Source organism: Equus przewalskii, chromosome 10, assembly GCF_037783145.1.
Source record: "Equus przewalskii isolate Varuska chromosome 10, EquPr2, whole genome shotgun sequence".
NCBI classification, from domain to species: Eukaryota; Metazoa; Chordata; class Mammalia; order Perissodactyla; family Equidae; genus Equus; species Equus przewalskii.
This window is the reverse complement of record NC_091840.1, coordinates 58,470,409-58,484,685: the sequence shown is the minus strand read 5'-3', so window position 1 is coordinate 58,484,685 and position 14,277 is coordinate 58,470,409. Positions and strand designations below refer to the sequence as shown.

The following is a 14,277-nucleotide window of genomic DNA, read 5'->3' as shown; positions in this document are numbered from 1 at the left end:
GCATGGTCTAAAATCATGCTTCTGCATATATCACATGACCTAAAAATGGCTGCTTTGCCCTTCCCAGAGGAGGGGAATATACAATGTTAATGAGGGCAAGTTACTTTAGTACAATTTTCAGCCTATCTGTGCAGTTGCCAGTCTTGTGGCTGTAGTCTGGCCTGACTGGTCCAGTTCAGTGCAACTGGGTCCACAGCAGTTGTTGCTTAGAGCTTCTTCCTGGAACACCGCTAAAAACCACATAAGCTCAAGGCCCCAAGATGTTAGATAAAGGAACACCTACACCTTGCAAGAAGACAAGAGAATTAGGTCTAACATAAAAGTTAGATTTTTAAGCTGGGCAAGAGAAGTGGGCTAGGGTCCATGTCTGGTGACAGTAGCTGAAATTCAGGAATGAAGGAAAAGCAACAGATATAGCAATTGTCTGGTTTAACTATAACAGATCATTTTTCTTCTCTCAAGTTTTTAAAAATATGTATGACAGTTGAAAGCAAAATTTATAACACTGTCTGATGACTCCATCAACGTATGTAGATGACAACTACAACATGTAAGTTGTTTACCCTCCATAAAGGGACCTATGTGGTAGTAAGGTTTCTACATACCACTTGAAGCAATAAAATATTAAGTAGACTATGAAAATTATGTATATTATAATCTCTAGAGACCACTAAAAAATCTACACAGGGATGTAATCAAGAACTCAATAGGGGCCGGCCCCATGGCTGAGTGGTTAAGTTCACGTGCTCCACTTTGATGACCCAGGGTTTCGCTGGTTTGGATCCTGGACACCGATATGGCACCACTCATCAAGCCATGCTGAGGAACATTACATAGCGATAAAAGAGTCAATTCTCCAAGAAGATATAACGATCCTAAATATGTACACACCTAACAATGGAGCTTCAAAATACACAAAGCAAAAATAGATAGACAAAGTAGAATTGGAAAAATCCACAATTAGGGTTGAAGACTTCAACACTCCTCTCTCAGCAACAGATAGAACAAGCATACAAAATATCAGCAATGATACAGAAAAAATGAACACCATCATCAGCCAACTCTATGGAACTGACATTTACAGAAAACTATGCAACAAAAGCAGAATATACATTCTTTTCACTGTACATGAGACATTCACCAAGACAAACCATATCCTAGGACATTTAAAAACTTAAGCCAATTTAAAAAAAATGAAGTTACTCAAAATACGTTCTCTGACCATAATATAATTAAATGAGAAATCAGTAACAGAAAGGTAACAGGGAAAAAATTCTCCAAACACTTGGAAACTAACAACATATTTCTAAATAATCCATGGGTAAAGAGTAAGACTCAAGGAAAATTAGACATTTTATTTTTGCTCAGTTCAAAATATCAGAATTTAAGCAATGTAGCTGAAGCAGTGGTTAAAAGGAAATTTATAGCATTATATGTTTATCTTAAGAAAGAAAGGTATCAAATTAGCATTCTAAGTTTCCACCTTAAGAAACCAGAAAGAGAGTAAAATAAATCCAAGGCAGGCAGGAGGAAAGAAATAACACACAGCAGTAAATCCATGAAATTGAAAACAGAAAAACAACAGCTAAGAACCAATTAGGGGCTGGCCCCATGGCCAAGTGGTTAAGTTTGCGTGCTCCGCTGCAGGCGGCCCAGTGTTTCGTTGGTTTGAATCCTGGGCGCGGACATGGCACTGCTCATCAAACCACGCTGAGGCAGCGTCCCACATGCCACAACTAGAAGGACCCACAACAAAGAATATACAACTATGTACCGGGGGGCTTCGGGGAGAAAAAGGAAAAAAATAAAATCTTTTAAAAAAAAAAAAGAACCAATTAAATCAAAAGCTGGTTCTCTGAAAAAGAAAAGATAAACCCCTATACATACAGACAAAGGAAAAAGACGACCCAATTACCAACATCAGGAATGAAAGGGGAATATCACTATAAACCCAAGATTAAAAATATAGCAAGGGATACCAAATAATTGCATAAATTCAACAATTTGATGACATCAACAATTCCTTGAAAGCCACAAACTGTTAAAATTCACTCAAGAAGAGACAGATAACCTGAATAGTCCTTACCTATTAAAGAAATTGAATTCATAGTTTAAAACATTCTAAAAGACAAAACTCCAGGCCCTTGCAAATTCTGCCAAACATTTAAAGAAGAAATAACACCAACTCATTTTATGGGGTATTACCTTGTATTTTGTATTTTGTACCTTGTATTACCTAGTATTACCAAAACGAGACAAAGACAGTACGAGAAAGCTACAAACCAATATCATAAACACAGGTGCAAAAATGCTCAAGAAAATATTAGGAAATCAAATACAGCAATATATAAAAAAGAAAATAGTCATACACTGCATAATGACATTTCAATGACAGACCATATATACAACAGCGGTTCCATAAGACAAGTACTATATAGCATAGGTGTGTACTAGGCTATGCCCTCTAGGTTTGTGTAAGTACACTCTATGATATGCACACAACGATGAAATCGCCTGATGACACATTTCTCAGAAACCATCTCATTGTTAAGCGACATATGACTGTACACCACAACCAAATAGGGCTTACCCTGGGAATGCAAGCTTATTCAATATTAAAAAAAATCAATCAATGTAATCCATTATATTAACAGACAAAAGAAGGAAAACCACATAGTCATATCAAATGACAAAGAAAAAACATTTGACAAAATTCAACAACATTCGTGATCCAAACAACAACTCTCAGTAAACTATTAAGAGAAGGAAACTTCATTAACCTGATAAAGGGCATTTACAAAAAAACCCATAGCTAATTTCATACTTTATGGTGAAAGACTGAATACTTTGCCTCTAAGATCAGGAACAAGATAAGAATATCCATTCTCATCACTCCTAATTGACATAGTACAGAAAGTCCTAGCTAGTGGAATAAAGCAAGAAAAAAAAAAAAAGAATATAAATTGGAAAGGAAGAAATAACACTGTTCCCATTCACAGATAACATGAATATCTATATAGAAAATCCCAAGCAATCTACAAAAAAGCTCCTAGAAGTAATAAGTGAGTTTAGTAAGGTCACAGAATAGAAGGTCAACATATAAAAGTCAATCATATTTCTATATATGAGCAACAAAAAGTTAGAAACAAAAATTTTTTTAAATACCATTCACAATAGCACCAAGAAAGAAATACCTAGATAAAAGTCTAACAAAACATGTGAAGGATCTGTATACTGAAAACCATACAATGCTGATGAAAGAAATCAAAGACCTAAGTAAATGAAGAAACACACCATGTCCGTGGATTCTAAGACTTGACATATTAAAATACAAACTCTCCCCAAATTGACCTATAGATTGAATGCAATTCCAATAATTCCAGCAGGGTTTCTCGTAGATATAGACAAGATTATTCTAAAATTTATATGAAAAAAAACTAGAATAGACAAAATTTTGAAAAAGAAAGAACAAACTTAAAGGACTGATAATATCCAATTTTAAGACTTACTATAAAGCTACAGTAATCAAGACAGTGTGATAATAGTGAAGGAACAGACGTATACATCAATGGAAAAGAAGAGAGTCCAGAAAAAGACCTACACAAATATGGCCAAGGTACAAAGGCAATTCATTGGAGTAAAAGTAGTCTTTTCAATTAATGGTGTTGGAACAATTGGGTATCCATATGCAAAACAAAAGACAAAATAAAACAAAAAACTTGACCTAACCCTTAAAGCTTATACAATATTCACTTAAAATAGACCATATATCTAAATGTAAAATACAGAACCATAATACTTTTAGAAAAAAACACAGGAGAAAATCTTCATGACCTCTTAGATATGACTCCAAAAGGACAATCTATAAAAGAAAAAAAGTGATAAATTTAATTTAATTTAAAAAAGTCCTTTTGCTCTGTTAAGGGGATAAAAAATCAAGCTATAAATCAAGAGAAAACATTTGCAAATCACATAGCCTACAAAAGTCTTATATCCAGAACATATGAAGAACTCTCAAAATTCAACAATAAAACAGACAATCCAATAAAATGTGGAGCAAGATCCAAACAATTCACTAAAGAAGATAAACAGACGGCAAATATGCACATGAAAAACCATTCAATATCATTAGTCATTAGGGAAATGCAAAGTAAAACCACAATGAGATACTACTACACATCTATTAGAATGGCTTAGGGCCAGCCCCAGTGGCCTAACAGTTAAGTGTGGGACTCACTGCTTTGATGGCCCAGGTTCAGTTCCTGGGTGCAGACCTATGCCATTCGTCTGGCAGTGGCCATGCTGTGGTGGTGGCTCACATACAAAAAGAGGAAGATTGGCAACAGATGTTTGCACAGGGCAAAACTTCCTCAGCTAAAAAAAAGGGCTTAAAAAACCTCAAATAAACAAAATGCTGGCAAGGAAATGAAGCAAGCAGAACTCTCACATATTGCTGGTGGGGACACAAAATGGTACAATCACTCTACAAAACAGTCTAGCAGGTTTTTTTTTTTTTCCTGCTTTTTTCTCCCCAAATCCCCCCAGCACATAGTTGTGTATTTTCAGTCATGGGTCCTAGCTGTGGCATGTGGGATGCCGTCTCAAAATGGCCTGACGAGCAGTGCCATGACCATGCCCAGGATCCAAACCAGTGAAACCCTGGGCCACCCAAGTGGAGAGTGTGAACTTAACCACTCAGCCACAGGGCTGGCCCCATGGCAGTTTTTTATATAATTAAACACACACCACACAATCCAGCAAACCCACTACTAGGTATCTGTCCTAGAGAAATAAAAACTTTTTCCATGCAAAAATCCGTACACAAATGTTTACAGCAGCTTTATTCAAAATCATCAACAGCTGGAAACAATCCAAATGTCCTTCAACAAGTGAATGGATAATACATCCGTACAATGGAATACTACTTAGCAATAAAAGGTAATGAACTACTGATAGAAACAACATGGATGAACTCCCAATACTGAATTCTCCCAAAGTGCTTTTTAAAATATCAGAGCTTGTGGTAAAGTAAGGGAAACAGTGAGAGGCAGAAATAAGTACAGGCAGTTCCCTTATCTGAAACCTTTGGGACACTATTTTAGACCTCAGAATTTTGGGAGTTTTTACAGAGGTAACGTACCGTGTTTATACATACCATATTAATACCCCAGCAGCATGTGGGACAATACCCCATAATCAAACACATTCATATTTCTGCAGTAAGTTCGTACCAGCTTAGGTCAAGTTTTGTTTATTTTAAAAATAAATTGTGATAGTCAAAGTTGTCTGGATTTCTGAATTGCAGATAAGGAATTGTGGACCTGTAAGAGCCAGTGCAAATCAAGGTGGGCAAAAGTACAAGACAAGGAGGACATTCACCTGAGAAAAGCCACCAACCCCAAGAGACTTGAAGCTTGCACTTTCAAGGGCAGTTCCCTGGGTCCAAACAGGGTAAAAGATTAGCTCAAAACCACGCCGAAGGCCCTAAGAGTTTAGGGCCTGAAAAACCCAAGACAAAAGTTTAGTTTTAAGTGGTACCAGAACAGTAGTGAAGCTGGCCCCAGATGCATGGCAAAAGCAAATGCAAGTACGCTCTGGAATAACCCAATTTAAACAGAATCCTCAAAGGATTCCCACAGATAAAAATCCAAAAACATGTTCACAGCAAAAAAAAAACCACTAAATTACAAGCTACCAAGACTGGGAATCTGAAGAAACAAATGCTGAACCAGACTGACAAAACCTGTAGATACTGGAATTATCAGATAATGAACATATGTTCAATAAATTTAAAGAAATAAAAAAATGAGCTCAGAAGTGGGATGAAGGGATAAAGGAACAAGAAACTAAAAAGTGACCAGGCAAATGTGAATAAAAAATAAAAGAATTTCTAGAAATGAAAAATTCAATAGCTTTTATTTTTTCCAATAACTGTTAGATTAAAAAAATGTAAAAAATTGATTTGATAGCAGATTAGATCCATTTTAAGAGAGAATCAATGAACTAAAAGATAGATCTGAAGAAATCAATCTGAAAAGGCTACATACTGTATGATTTCAACTATATGACATTCTGGAGAAAGGGGAACTAGGGAAACAGTCAAAGATTAGTGGCTGCCAGGGATTAGCGAGTAGGGAAGAGAGGAATAGGCAGAGCACAGAGGATTTTTAGGGCAGTGAAAATACTTAGTATGATACCATAATGACAGACACATGTCATTACACATTTGTCCAAACCCACAGAACGTACATACCAAGAGTGAACCCTAATGTCAACTGTGGACTTTGGGCGATGATGACATGTGCAGGTAGGTTCATCAACTGTAAGAAATGTCCCACTCTGAAGACATTCCATGCACACAGATTGGAAGAATAAACATAGTTAAAATGTCCATTCTACCTAATGCAATCTGCAGATTCAACGCCATCCCAATCAGAATCCCAATGACATTCTTTACAGAAATAGAACAAAGAATCCTAAAATTCATATGGGGCAACAAAAGACCCCGAATTGCTAAAGCAATCCTGAGAAAACAGAACACAGCTGGAGGCATCACAATCCCTGACTTCAAAAGACACTACAAAGCTACAGTAATCAAAACAGCATGGTACTGACACAAAAACCAGTGCACAGATCAATGGAACAGAATTGAAAGCACAGGAATAAAACCACACATCTATGGACAGCTAATCTTCGACCAAGGAGCTGAGGGCCTACAATGGAGAAAAGAAAGTCTTTTCAACAAATGGTGCAGGGAAAACTGGACAGCCACATGTAAAAGAATGAAAATTGACCATTCTTTTTCACCATTCACCAAAATAAACTCAAAATGGATCAAAGACCTAAAGCTGAGCCCTGAAACTATAAGGCTTCTAGAAGAAAATGTAGGCAGTACACTCTTTGACATCAGTATTAAAAGGATCTTTTCGGACACCATTTCTTCTCAGACAAGGGAAACGATAGAAAGAATAAACAAATGGGACTTCATCAGACTAAAGAGCTTCTTCAAGGCAAGGGAAAACAGGATTGAAACAAAAAAACAACCCACTAACTGGGAAAAAATATTTGCAAGTAATACATCTGAGAAAGGCTTAATATCCATAATATATAAAGAGCTCACACAACTCAACAACAAAAAAATCAAACAACCTGATCAAAAAATGGGCAGGAGACATGAACAGACATTTCTCCAAAGAAGATACACGGATGGCCAATAGGCACATGAAAAGATGTTCATCATTGCTGATCATCAGGGAAATGCAAATCAAAACTACACTAAGATATCATCTTACACCCATTAGAATGACAAAAATAGCTAAAACTAATAGTAACAAATGTTGGAGAGGTTGTGGAGAAAAAGGAACCCTCATACACTGCTGGCGGGAATGCAAACTGGTGCAGCCACTATGGAAAACAGTATGGAGATTCCTCAAAAAATTAAAAATAGAACTACCATATGATCCAGCTATTCCACTACTGGGTATCTATCCAGAGAGCTTGAAGTCAGCAATCCCAAAAGTCCTATGCACCCCAATGTTCACTGCAGCATTATTTACAATCGCCAAGATGTGGAAGCAACCTAAGTGCCCATCAACAGATGACTGGATAAAGAAGATGTGGTATATATATACAATGGACTACTACTCAGCCGTAAGAAAGAACAAAATCGTCCCATTTGCAACAACATGGATGGACCTTGAGGGAATTATGTTAAGTGAAATAAGCCAGATAGAAAAGGACAATCTCTGTATGACTCCACTCATATGAGGAATTTAAACCTGTGCAAAGAGAACAGATTAGTGGCTACCAGGAGAAAGGGGGGTTGGCGGTTGGGCACAAAGGGTGAAGGGGTGCACCTACAACATGACTGACAGACAATAATATACAACCGAAATTTCACAAGATTGTAACCTATCATTAACTCAATAAAAAATTTAAAAAAAAAGAAACGTCCCACTCTGGTGGGGGATGTTGATAAACGAGGGAGGCTGTGCATGTGTGAGGGCAAATGGTATACAGGAAATCTCTGTACTTTCCCCTCAATTTTGCTGTGAACGTTAAACTGCTCTAAAAAATTAAAGTCTTGATAGGAAAACAAAAGAAAAAAGTAAACAAGGAAAAACCAAAAAAATAAATTACCTAGCCCTTTCAGAAACATAGATAAGATGAAAGAGAAGAGGAAAAATATGGAGACTGTCTAATTAGAATTCCAGAAGGTGATAACTGAAAAATTAAAAGAGTGTGTAATTTCCAAATTAATAGAGAAGAAAAAAAGAGGGGCTAAGTTTTGGAAATGCCTGGGCTTTAATTCTAGTTCCCTACTTACTGTATAACCTACAGCAAGTTACTTAATCTTTCTGAGCCATGATTTTCTCCTGTGTAACTGGGATAATGCCTACCTCACAGAGGTGTTGTGACTGTTAAATAAAATCTAAGCATAGCACTTAGCACAGAACTCAATAAACATCACCTGTTGGCAATTACAAAATCATTTTATCTGCAAAGTACAGTAAAATAGTAATAAACTGAAGACGGAGATATGGATGAAATAAGCCTATCTGGATTATGCCTTGGTTTCAAAATCTATAGAAGGGAAAAGTAGGATGATACTCGGCCCTTCATTTGTTAACTCTGCTAACATCCTTCTTAGAGGATCCGATCACTGTAGATATCCCTTCTGTTCCTTTTTCATATATCAATCCTATTCCAGGGCACTCTTCAAATCCTCTCAAATTTGCAAGTGCAAGTGGAAAAGAAAACTATTCCAATCCTTTTATTCCCTATCTCAAGTTCCACTTCGTAAATTGATTAAAAAAAAAAAAACAGGATAGAGAAGAAAATCACATACTTACTTTTCATTAACTTTCCAGATAATTCCTTTAGGGGAGAAGAGGGACTATTTCTACCGGCTGCTGTAAGTCTGGAGGAGGACTCCTGGGTTTCCATGGAAACTTGATGAGTTCCTGTTCTGGCCATTTCAAGATGGAGAGAATGGGCGCTGTCACATTCCTGGGAAAGCAGCAAGTGATTCTGAATGTTGCTAGTTCTGTTATTCAGGTCAATTCCTTCTGATTGCATCATAAGCAACTGGACTGAGCTAGAATCCTCCAATCTGTTTTCAAGAGAGTCGGTTACAAAAGATGCTGTAGTTTCGTGCTTTTTAGATGGAGAGACAGGCTCAGCCAATGAGCTCTGCTTCACTGTGTTCAGACTGTGTGCTCTTATTCGGGACCAAGTTGTAGAGTGAAAACTTTCAGCCTCTAACCAAAATTTAACCAAATGCTCCATTCTCCGAAGTTCCATGAATTGAATGAAATAAGGGAGGACAACAGTGTCATGCAAGACTTGTTCAAGTGTCTTTGAAAGACTTGATTTGGTCTCTTGAGTCTGGTAGTCCAGACAAGATCTGCCTAAAAGAACCAAAAGAATTAGCAGTTCAGTAATAAATAATTTAAGATTGACAGATTAGTTACCTTTAGCATGAGTGGTACCAGAGTTCTTGAATCAAGTATAATTCCCCAGCAATTTAAATGAATAAAGAACTAGAAATACTATAGTTTTGGTTTCTAAACAAGCAAAGAAACAACTGTCCAAAACTTACTCAAATTATTAAACAGCTGTTTGTTACTCAATTAATCCTCATATCTCTTTTTTGTTTGTATGAATTTATTATATTATTATTATTATTTTGAGGAAGATTAGCCCTGAGCTAACATCTGCCAATCCTCCTCTTTTTTGCTGAGGAAGATTGGCCCTGAGCTAACATCCATGCCCATCTTCCTCTGCTTTATGTGCGAGACGCCTAACACAGCATGGCGTGCCAAGCAGTGCCATGTCCGCACCCGGGACCCAAACTGGCAAACCCCAGGCCGCCAAAGCAGAACGTGTGAACTTAACTGCTGCACTACGGGGCCAGCCTCATTCCTCATATCTCTTTTAATGGCAATTCAGACTACGCAAATTCTTAAGGAAAAAAAAAAAATCTTAGGATACTGGTCCTAAAGAAAGAAAAAAGGCCAATAAAAATATGAAAAAGCATTCAACTTCATTAAAAACCCCAGAAAAGCAAATTAATACAAGATAACATTTTTGCCTGTTGAATTGGAAGATTTTTTTCAAAAAACAATAACAAGCACTATCAAGTGCACAGTGAAACAGGCACCACTCTCACCCGCTGATGAGAATGTAAACTGGTAAAGCCGTTCTGGAGGAGCACTGACTAACAGACAGTAAAGCCTTAGTAAGCTGCATGATTTTCAATCCAGTAACTCCACTTCTAGCAATTTATCCTGAGGAAAAATTGTGGATGTGTGGATATAGCTACAAAGATGTTATGAATTCTCAGCATTATTTACAACAGGAATAAGGAGTAGCTCCGGGATTTTATTTTGAAAAATAAAACTAAATTTAGTAAAACTTAATAAAAAGAAGTTATTTTACATTTAATTAAATTTAGGTTATGATTATAACCACAAGCTAATACTTAAAATAAACAAAAAATCAATTTTTTTTACTTTCACAGCACGACATACAGAGGTTTATTTTCATAAAATTAACTGATGTTCGAATCATTTTCTTTTGAAGCACTTCATGTGTCACCATCTTTGCTGACAGTCTTACTGTCAATGTTAACTAGTCTATCTTTGTCAACATATCACTTTCACGAACTTCAGAAAGGAAATCCTGATCACTTGCAAGTCTTAGAATTTTTTTAATTCAACTTTAATTTTGAGATAACGGTAGATTCACATGAGTTGTAAGAAATAATACAGAGAGATCTCTTTACTTAGTGTCCCCCTATGGTAGCATCTTGCAAAACTATAGTACAATGTCATACCAAGACAGTGACACTGATAAAATCCACCAATCTTATTCAGATTTCTCCAGCTTTACTTGTACTCATTTGTGTGTGCATTTAGCTCTATGCAATTTTATTACACATGTAGATTTGTGTAACTACCACCAAGATACAAAACAGTTCCAATGCCACAAGGCTCCCTCATGTGGCCTTATATAACCACCTCCCTGTCTCTAACCTCTGGCAAACACTAATCTATTCTTTATTTCTATAATTTTATCATTTCAAGAATGTTATACAAATGGAACCATACTGTATGCAACCTTCTGGGACTGGCTTTTGTCTATCAGCATAATTCACTTTAGATTCATGCAAGTTGTTATGTGTATCAATAGTTTGCTCTTCCTAATTGCTGAGCAGTATTTTGTGGTATGGATGTACCAGTTTGTTTAACCATTAACCTAGTGAAAGAAATCCAGTGTTTGGCTTTTAAGCTGCTATGAACATTAGTGTGTAGGAGTTTGTGTGAACATAAGTTTCCATTTCGCAGGTATAAATGCCTAATAGTGCAATTGCTGGGTCACACGGTAATTGCATGTTTAGCTTTACAAGAAACTGCCAAACTATTTTCCAGAGTGGTTGTACTATTTTATATTCCTACCAGCAATGTATGAGTATTCCAGTAAAACTTACAATTTTACTCTGTGACCAATATGAATGTTGCTGGCAGTGTATTGCTGAGTGTGCCACACAAAGACTGACACTCTGGCTTTGAATATACACAAATGTTAAGCAGAGAGATGTCAAAAGAGGGAGCAATTTTATTAGATGTCAATTCATTCATAGATTTTTTTCAATTTATAACATGACATGCAATTTTTATAAGAGCAGAAATTCGGGTAAGAAATATTCAGAAAACAAGGATCTCTTGCATATCTTTTCTTTTTTTTGCATATCTTTTCTTTTTGGAGGGAGAAGGAGGAGTATTTTAACATAACAGGGATCCTACTACATATATCGCTATGTGACCTGCTATTTTCACTTTAACATAGACATAACGTAGACATTTCCACACATCTTCTTCAGACTTTTAAATGGCTACACAGTATTCCAGAGTATGCGTATGGGCATACCACAATTTGACTACTGCTCTATTAATGGATATTTATATGTTCTTCCTAATTTCTTGCTATCACAACCAATACTGCAGTGAATAGTCTTATACATATTTGTATATACATCTTTGTGCATATATATGAACACATCTGAGGGCTAGATCTTATTTTTTTTTTTTTTGAGGAAGATTAGCCCTGAGCTAACATCCACTGCCAGTTCTCTTTTTGCTGAGGAAGATTGGCCCTGAGCTAACATCTGTGCCCATCTTCCTCCATTTTATATGTGGGATGCCTGCCATAGCATGGCATGATAAGCAGTGCATAGGTCTGAGCCCAGGATCCAAACCAGCAAAACTCAGGCCACCAAAGTGGAGTGCACAACTTAACCCCTACACCACGGGGCCAGCCTCCTTATATTTTATTTTTTGATAAATACTTCCAAATTGCCTTCCAAAAAACATCTTCACAAATTCACACTTCCCCTAAATAGGAGTGGCTACTTCTCTACATCTCCATTAAGATTCAAATTATCAAACTTTAAATATTTGCTAATGTGTTAGAACATTAACTCATTATTTTAATTTGCTTTTCACTGAGTATTAGTGAAAAAAGCAACTCTTTCATATATTTAGTGGCCAAATGCATTTCTTCTTCCGGAAATGGCCCATTTTCTATTGGGTGTGCTTTCTATTTTATATTTATAGGAACACAACATGGTGCCACCCATTATACTTACAGCTATTATTTTAGTTTAAATACATTGTTTCCAAAACCCCTTCCAATTATACAGCTCAGTATCCTCTGGCAGGAACTTCACACATAATACTCATATCCTTCCTCCTACTGGAAGTTAACAAAAAGTGACAGTCACTTACCCAGGTCACCAAAATGAGCGGCCTCCATGTGACTTGGCTGCTTCTTAAGTGTTGCTGTCCTGCTACTTGAAAAGGAGTCCATGTTGGCAGAAATGGCATTGATTGCAACATGACTTGGTCCTGCAGCCTCCAGCAAGGCATGGTTTTTAGTGCTTTTTTGCGGGGAATGTACAGATATTGAAGCTGTAATTTTTCAAAAAATTAAACACAATTTGATAGTCTAAAACTGTCCCATAAGAGGGCTTTAAGAGAACCTTAAAAATTATATTTTGTCATACCTCTCTTAAGTAAGTACACTAAACGAAAAATACTTAGGGGAAAGGTAAATTAACTAAGCAGTAGAAAACTAGAAAGACACGCTCTATTATTATTTACAACTCTCAAAATACTGTGCCAAAAATGGAACTTAAAAAAGAGATCTTTCAGAGCCACGTGGGTAAGTTTGGTGTACTCTGCTTCGGCGGCCTGGGTTTGGCACCCAGGAGCAGACCTACACCACTCGTCAGTGGCCATGCTGTGGTAGCAACCCACATATGAAATAGAGGAAGATCGGCACAGATGTTAGCTCCGGGCAAATCTTCCTCAAGCAAAAAGAGGAAGACTGGCAACTGATGTTAGCTCAGGGCAAATCTTCCTCAGCAAAAATAAAACAGAGAGAGAGATTTTTCTTTGAGAGCTTCTACTGAGGAGAAAGTACCAAAGCCAGGAAACATTCTGAAATGTGGACTCTTTTCAATTCCTTAATCCTTGCTTGCCTAAGAAACAAAACTAAAATTACAGAAGAAAAGCTTGAGGGGAAAAAATTAGAAAAATATTCTTCAGAATTCTTATTTTACTTTTTAATTGAGTAACAAAATTTCACTATCTAATAAACATTTACGACCAAAGTTCAAGCTACTTAAAGATAAAGCACACTTAAAATTCACAAAATACATTTTCCTTAGTACTCTGAAGAAATATTAATATCATCCCTTTGACTTCAGAATAAAGAGGTTAGTTATCAATGTGTTAATAGGAAATAATCACCTTGATATTACAATACTGTCAAAGTAACCCCATGAACTTGTTGCTACAACTGAATTAAAATTCCACCCATCCTTGAGGGTATTATGCTAAGCGAAATAAGCCAGATGGAGAAAGACAAATACAGTATGACTTCACTCATATATGGAAGATAAACACAGAGACATGGAGAACAGACTGGTGGTTACCAGAGGGGAAGGGGGCGGGGGGGAGGGCGAAAGGAGTAAATAACATGCGTGTACAATGGTAGATGGCAAGTAGACTTCTGATGGTGAATACAATGCAGTCTATACAGAAGTCAAAACATAGGGCTGTACACCTGAAATTTATATAATGTTATAAACCAATGTGACCTCAAAAAAAAAATTCCATCTATCATATTTATGCCACACAAATATCAAAGACTCTTGGGGCTGGCCCGGTGGCGCAGCAGTGAAGTGCGAACGTTCTGTTTTGGTGGCCTGGG

The 14,277-nt window shown here is 36.8% G+C and overlaps 1 protein-coding gene across 3 annotated transcripts in view; it reads right to left on the bottom strand.

Moving 5' to 3' along the window:
* AKAP10 (A-kinase anchoring protein 10) overlaps positions 1–14,277 on the bottom strand; it is a 68,664-nt gene that overhangs the window by 39,735 nt on the left and 14,652 nt on the right. For all 3 annotated transcript variants that reach the window (XR_011523695.1, XM_070563559.1, XM_008539904.2), the window contains exons 3-4: positions 12,789–12,971; positions 8,853–9,410 (exon numbers count right to left, since the gene is read on the bottom strand). Coding sequence is in view for 2 of the 3 variants with exons in the window: in XM_070563559.1 (XP_070419660.1) it covers positions 8,853–9,410; positions 12,789–12,971 (741 nt within the window). In the remaining variant the exon portion in view is untranslated. The remainder of the gene's footprint in view (positions 1–8,852; positions 9,411–12,788; positions 12,972–14,277) is intronic.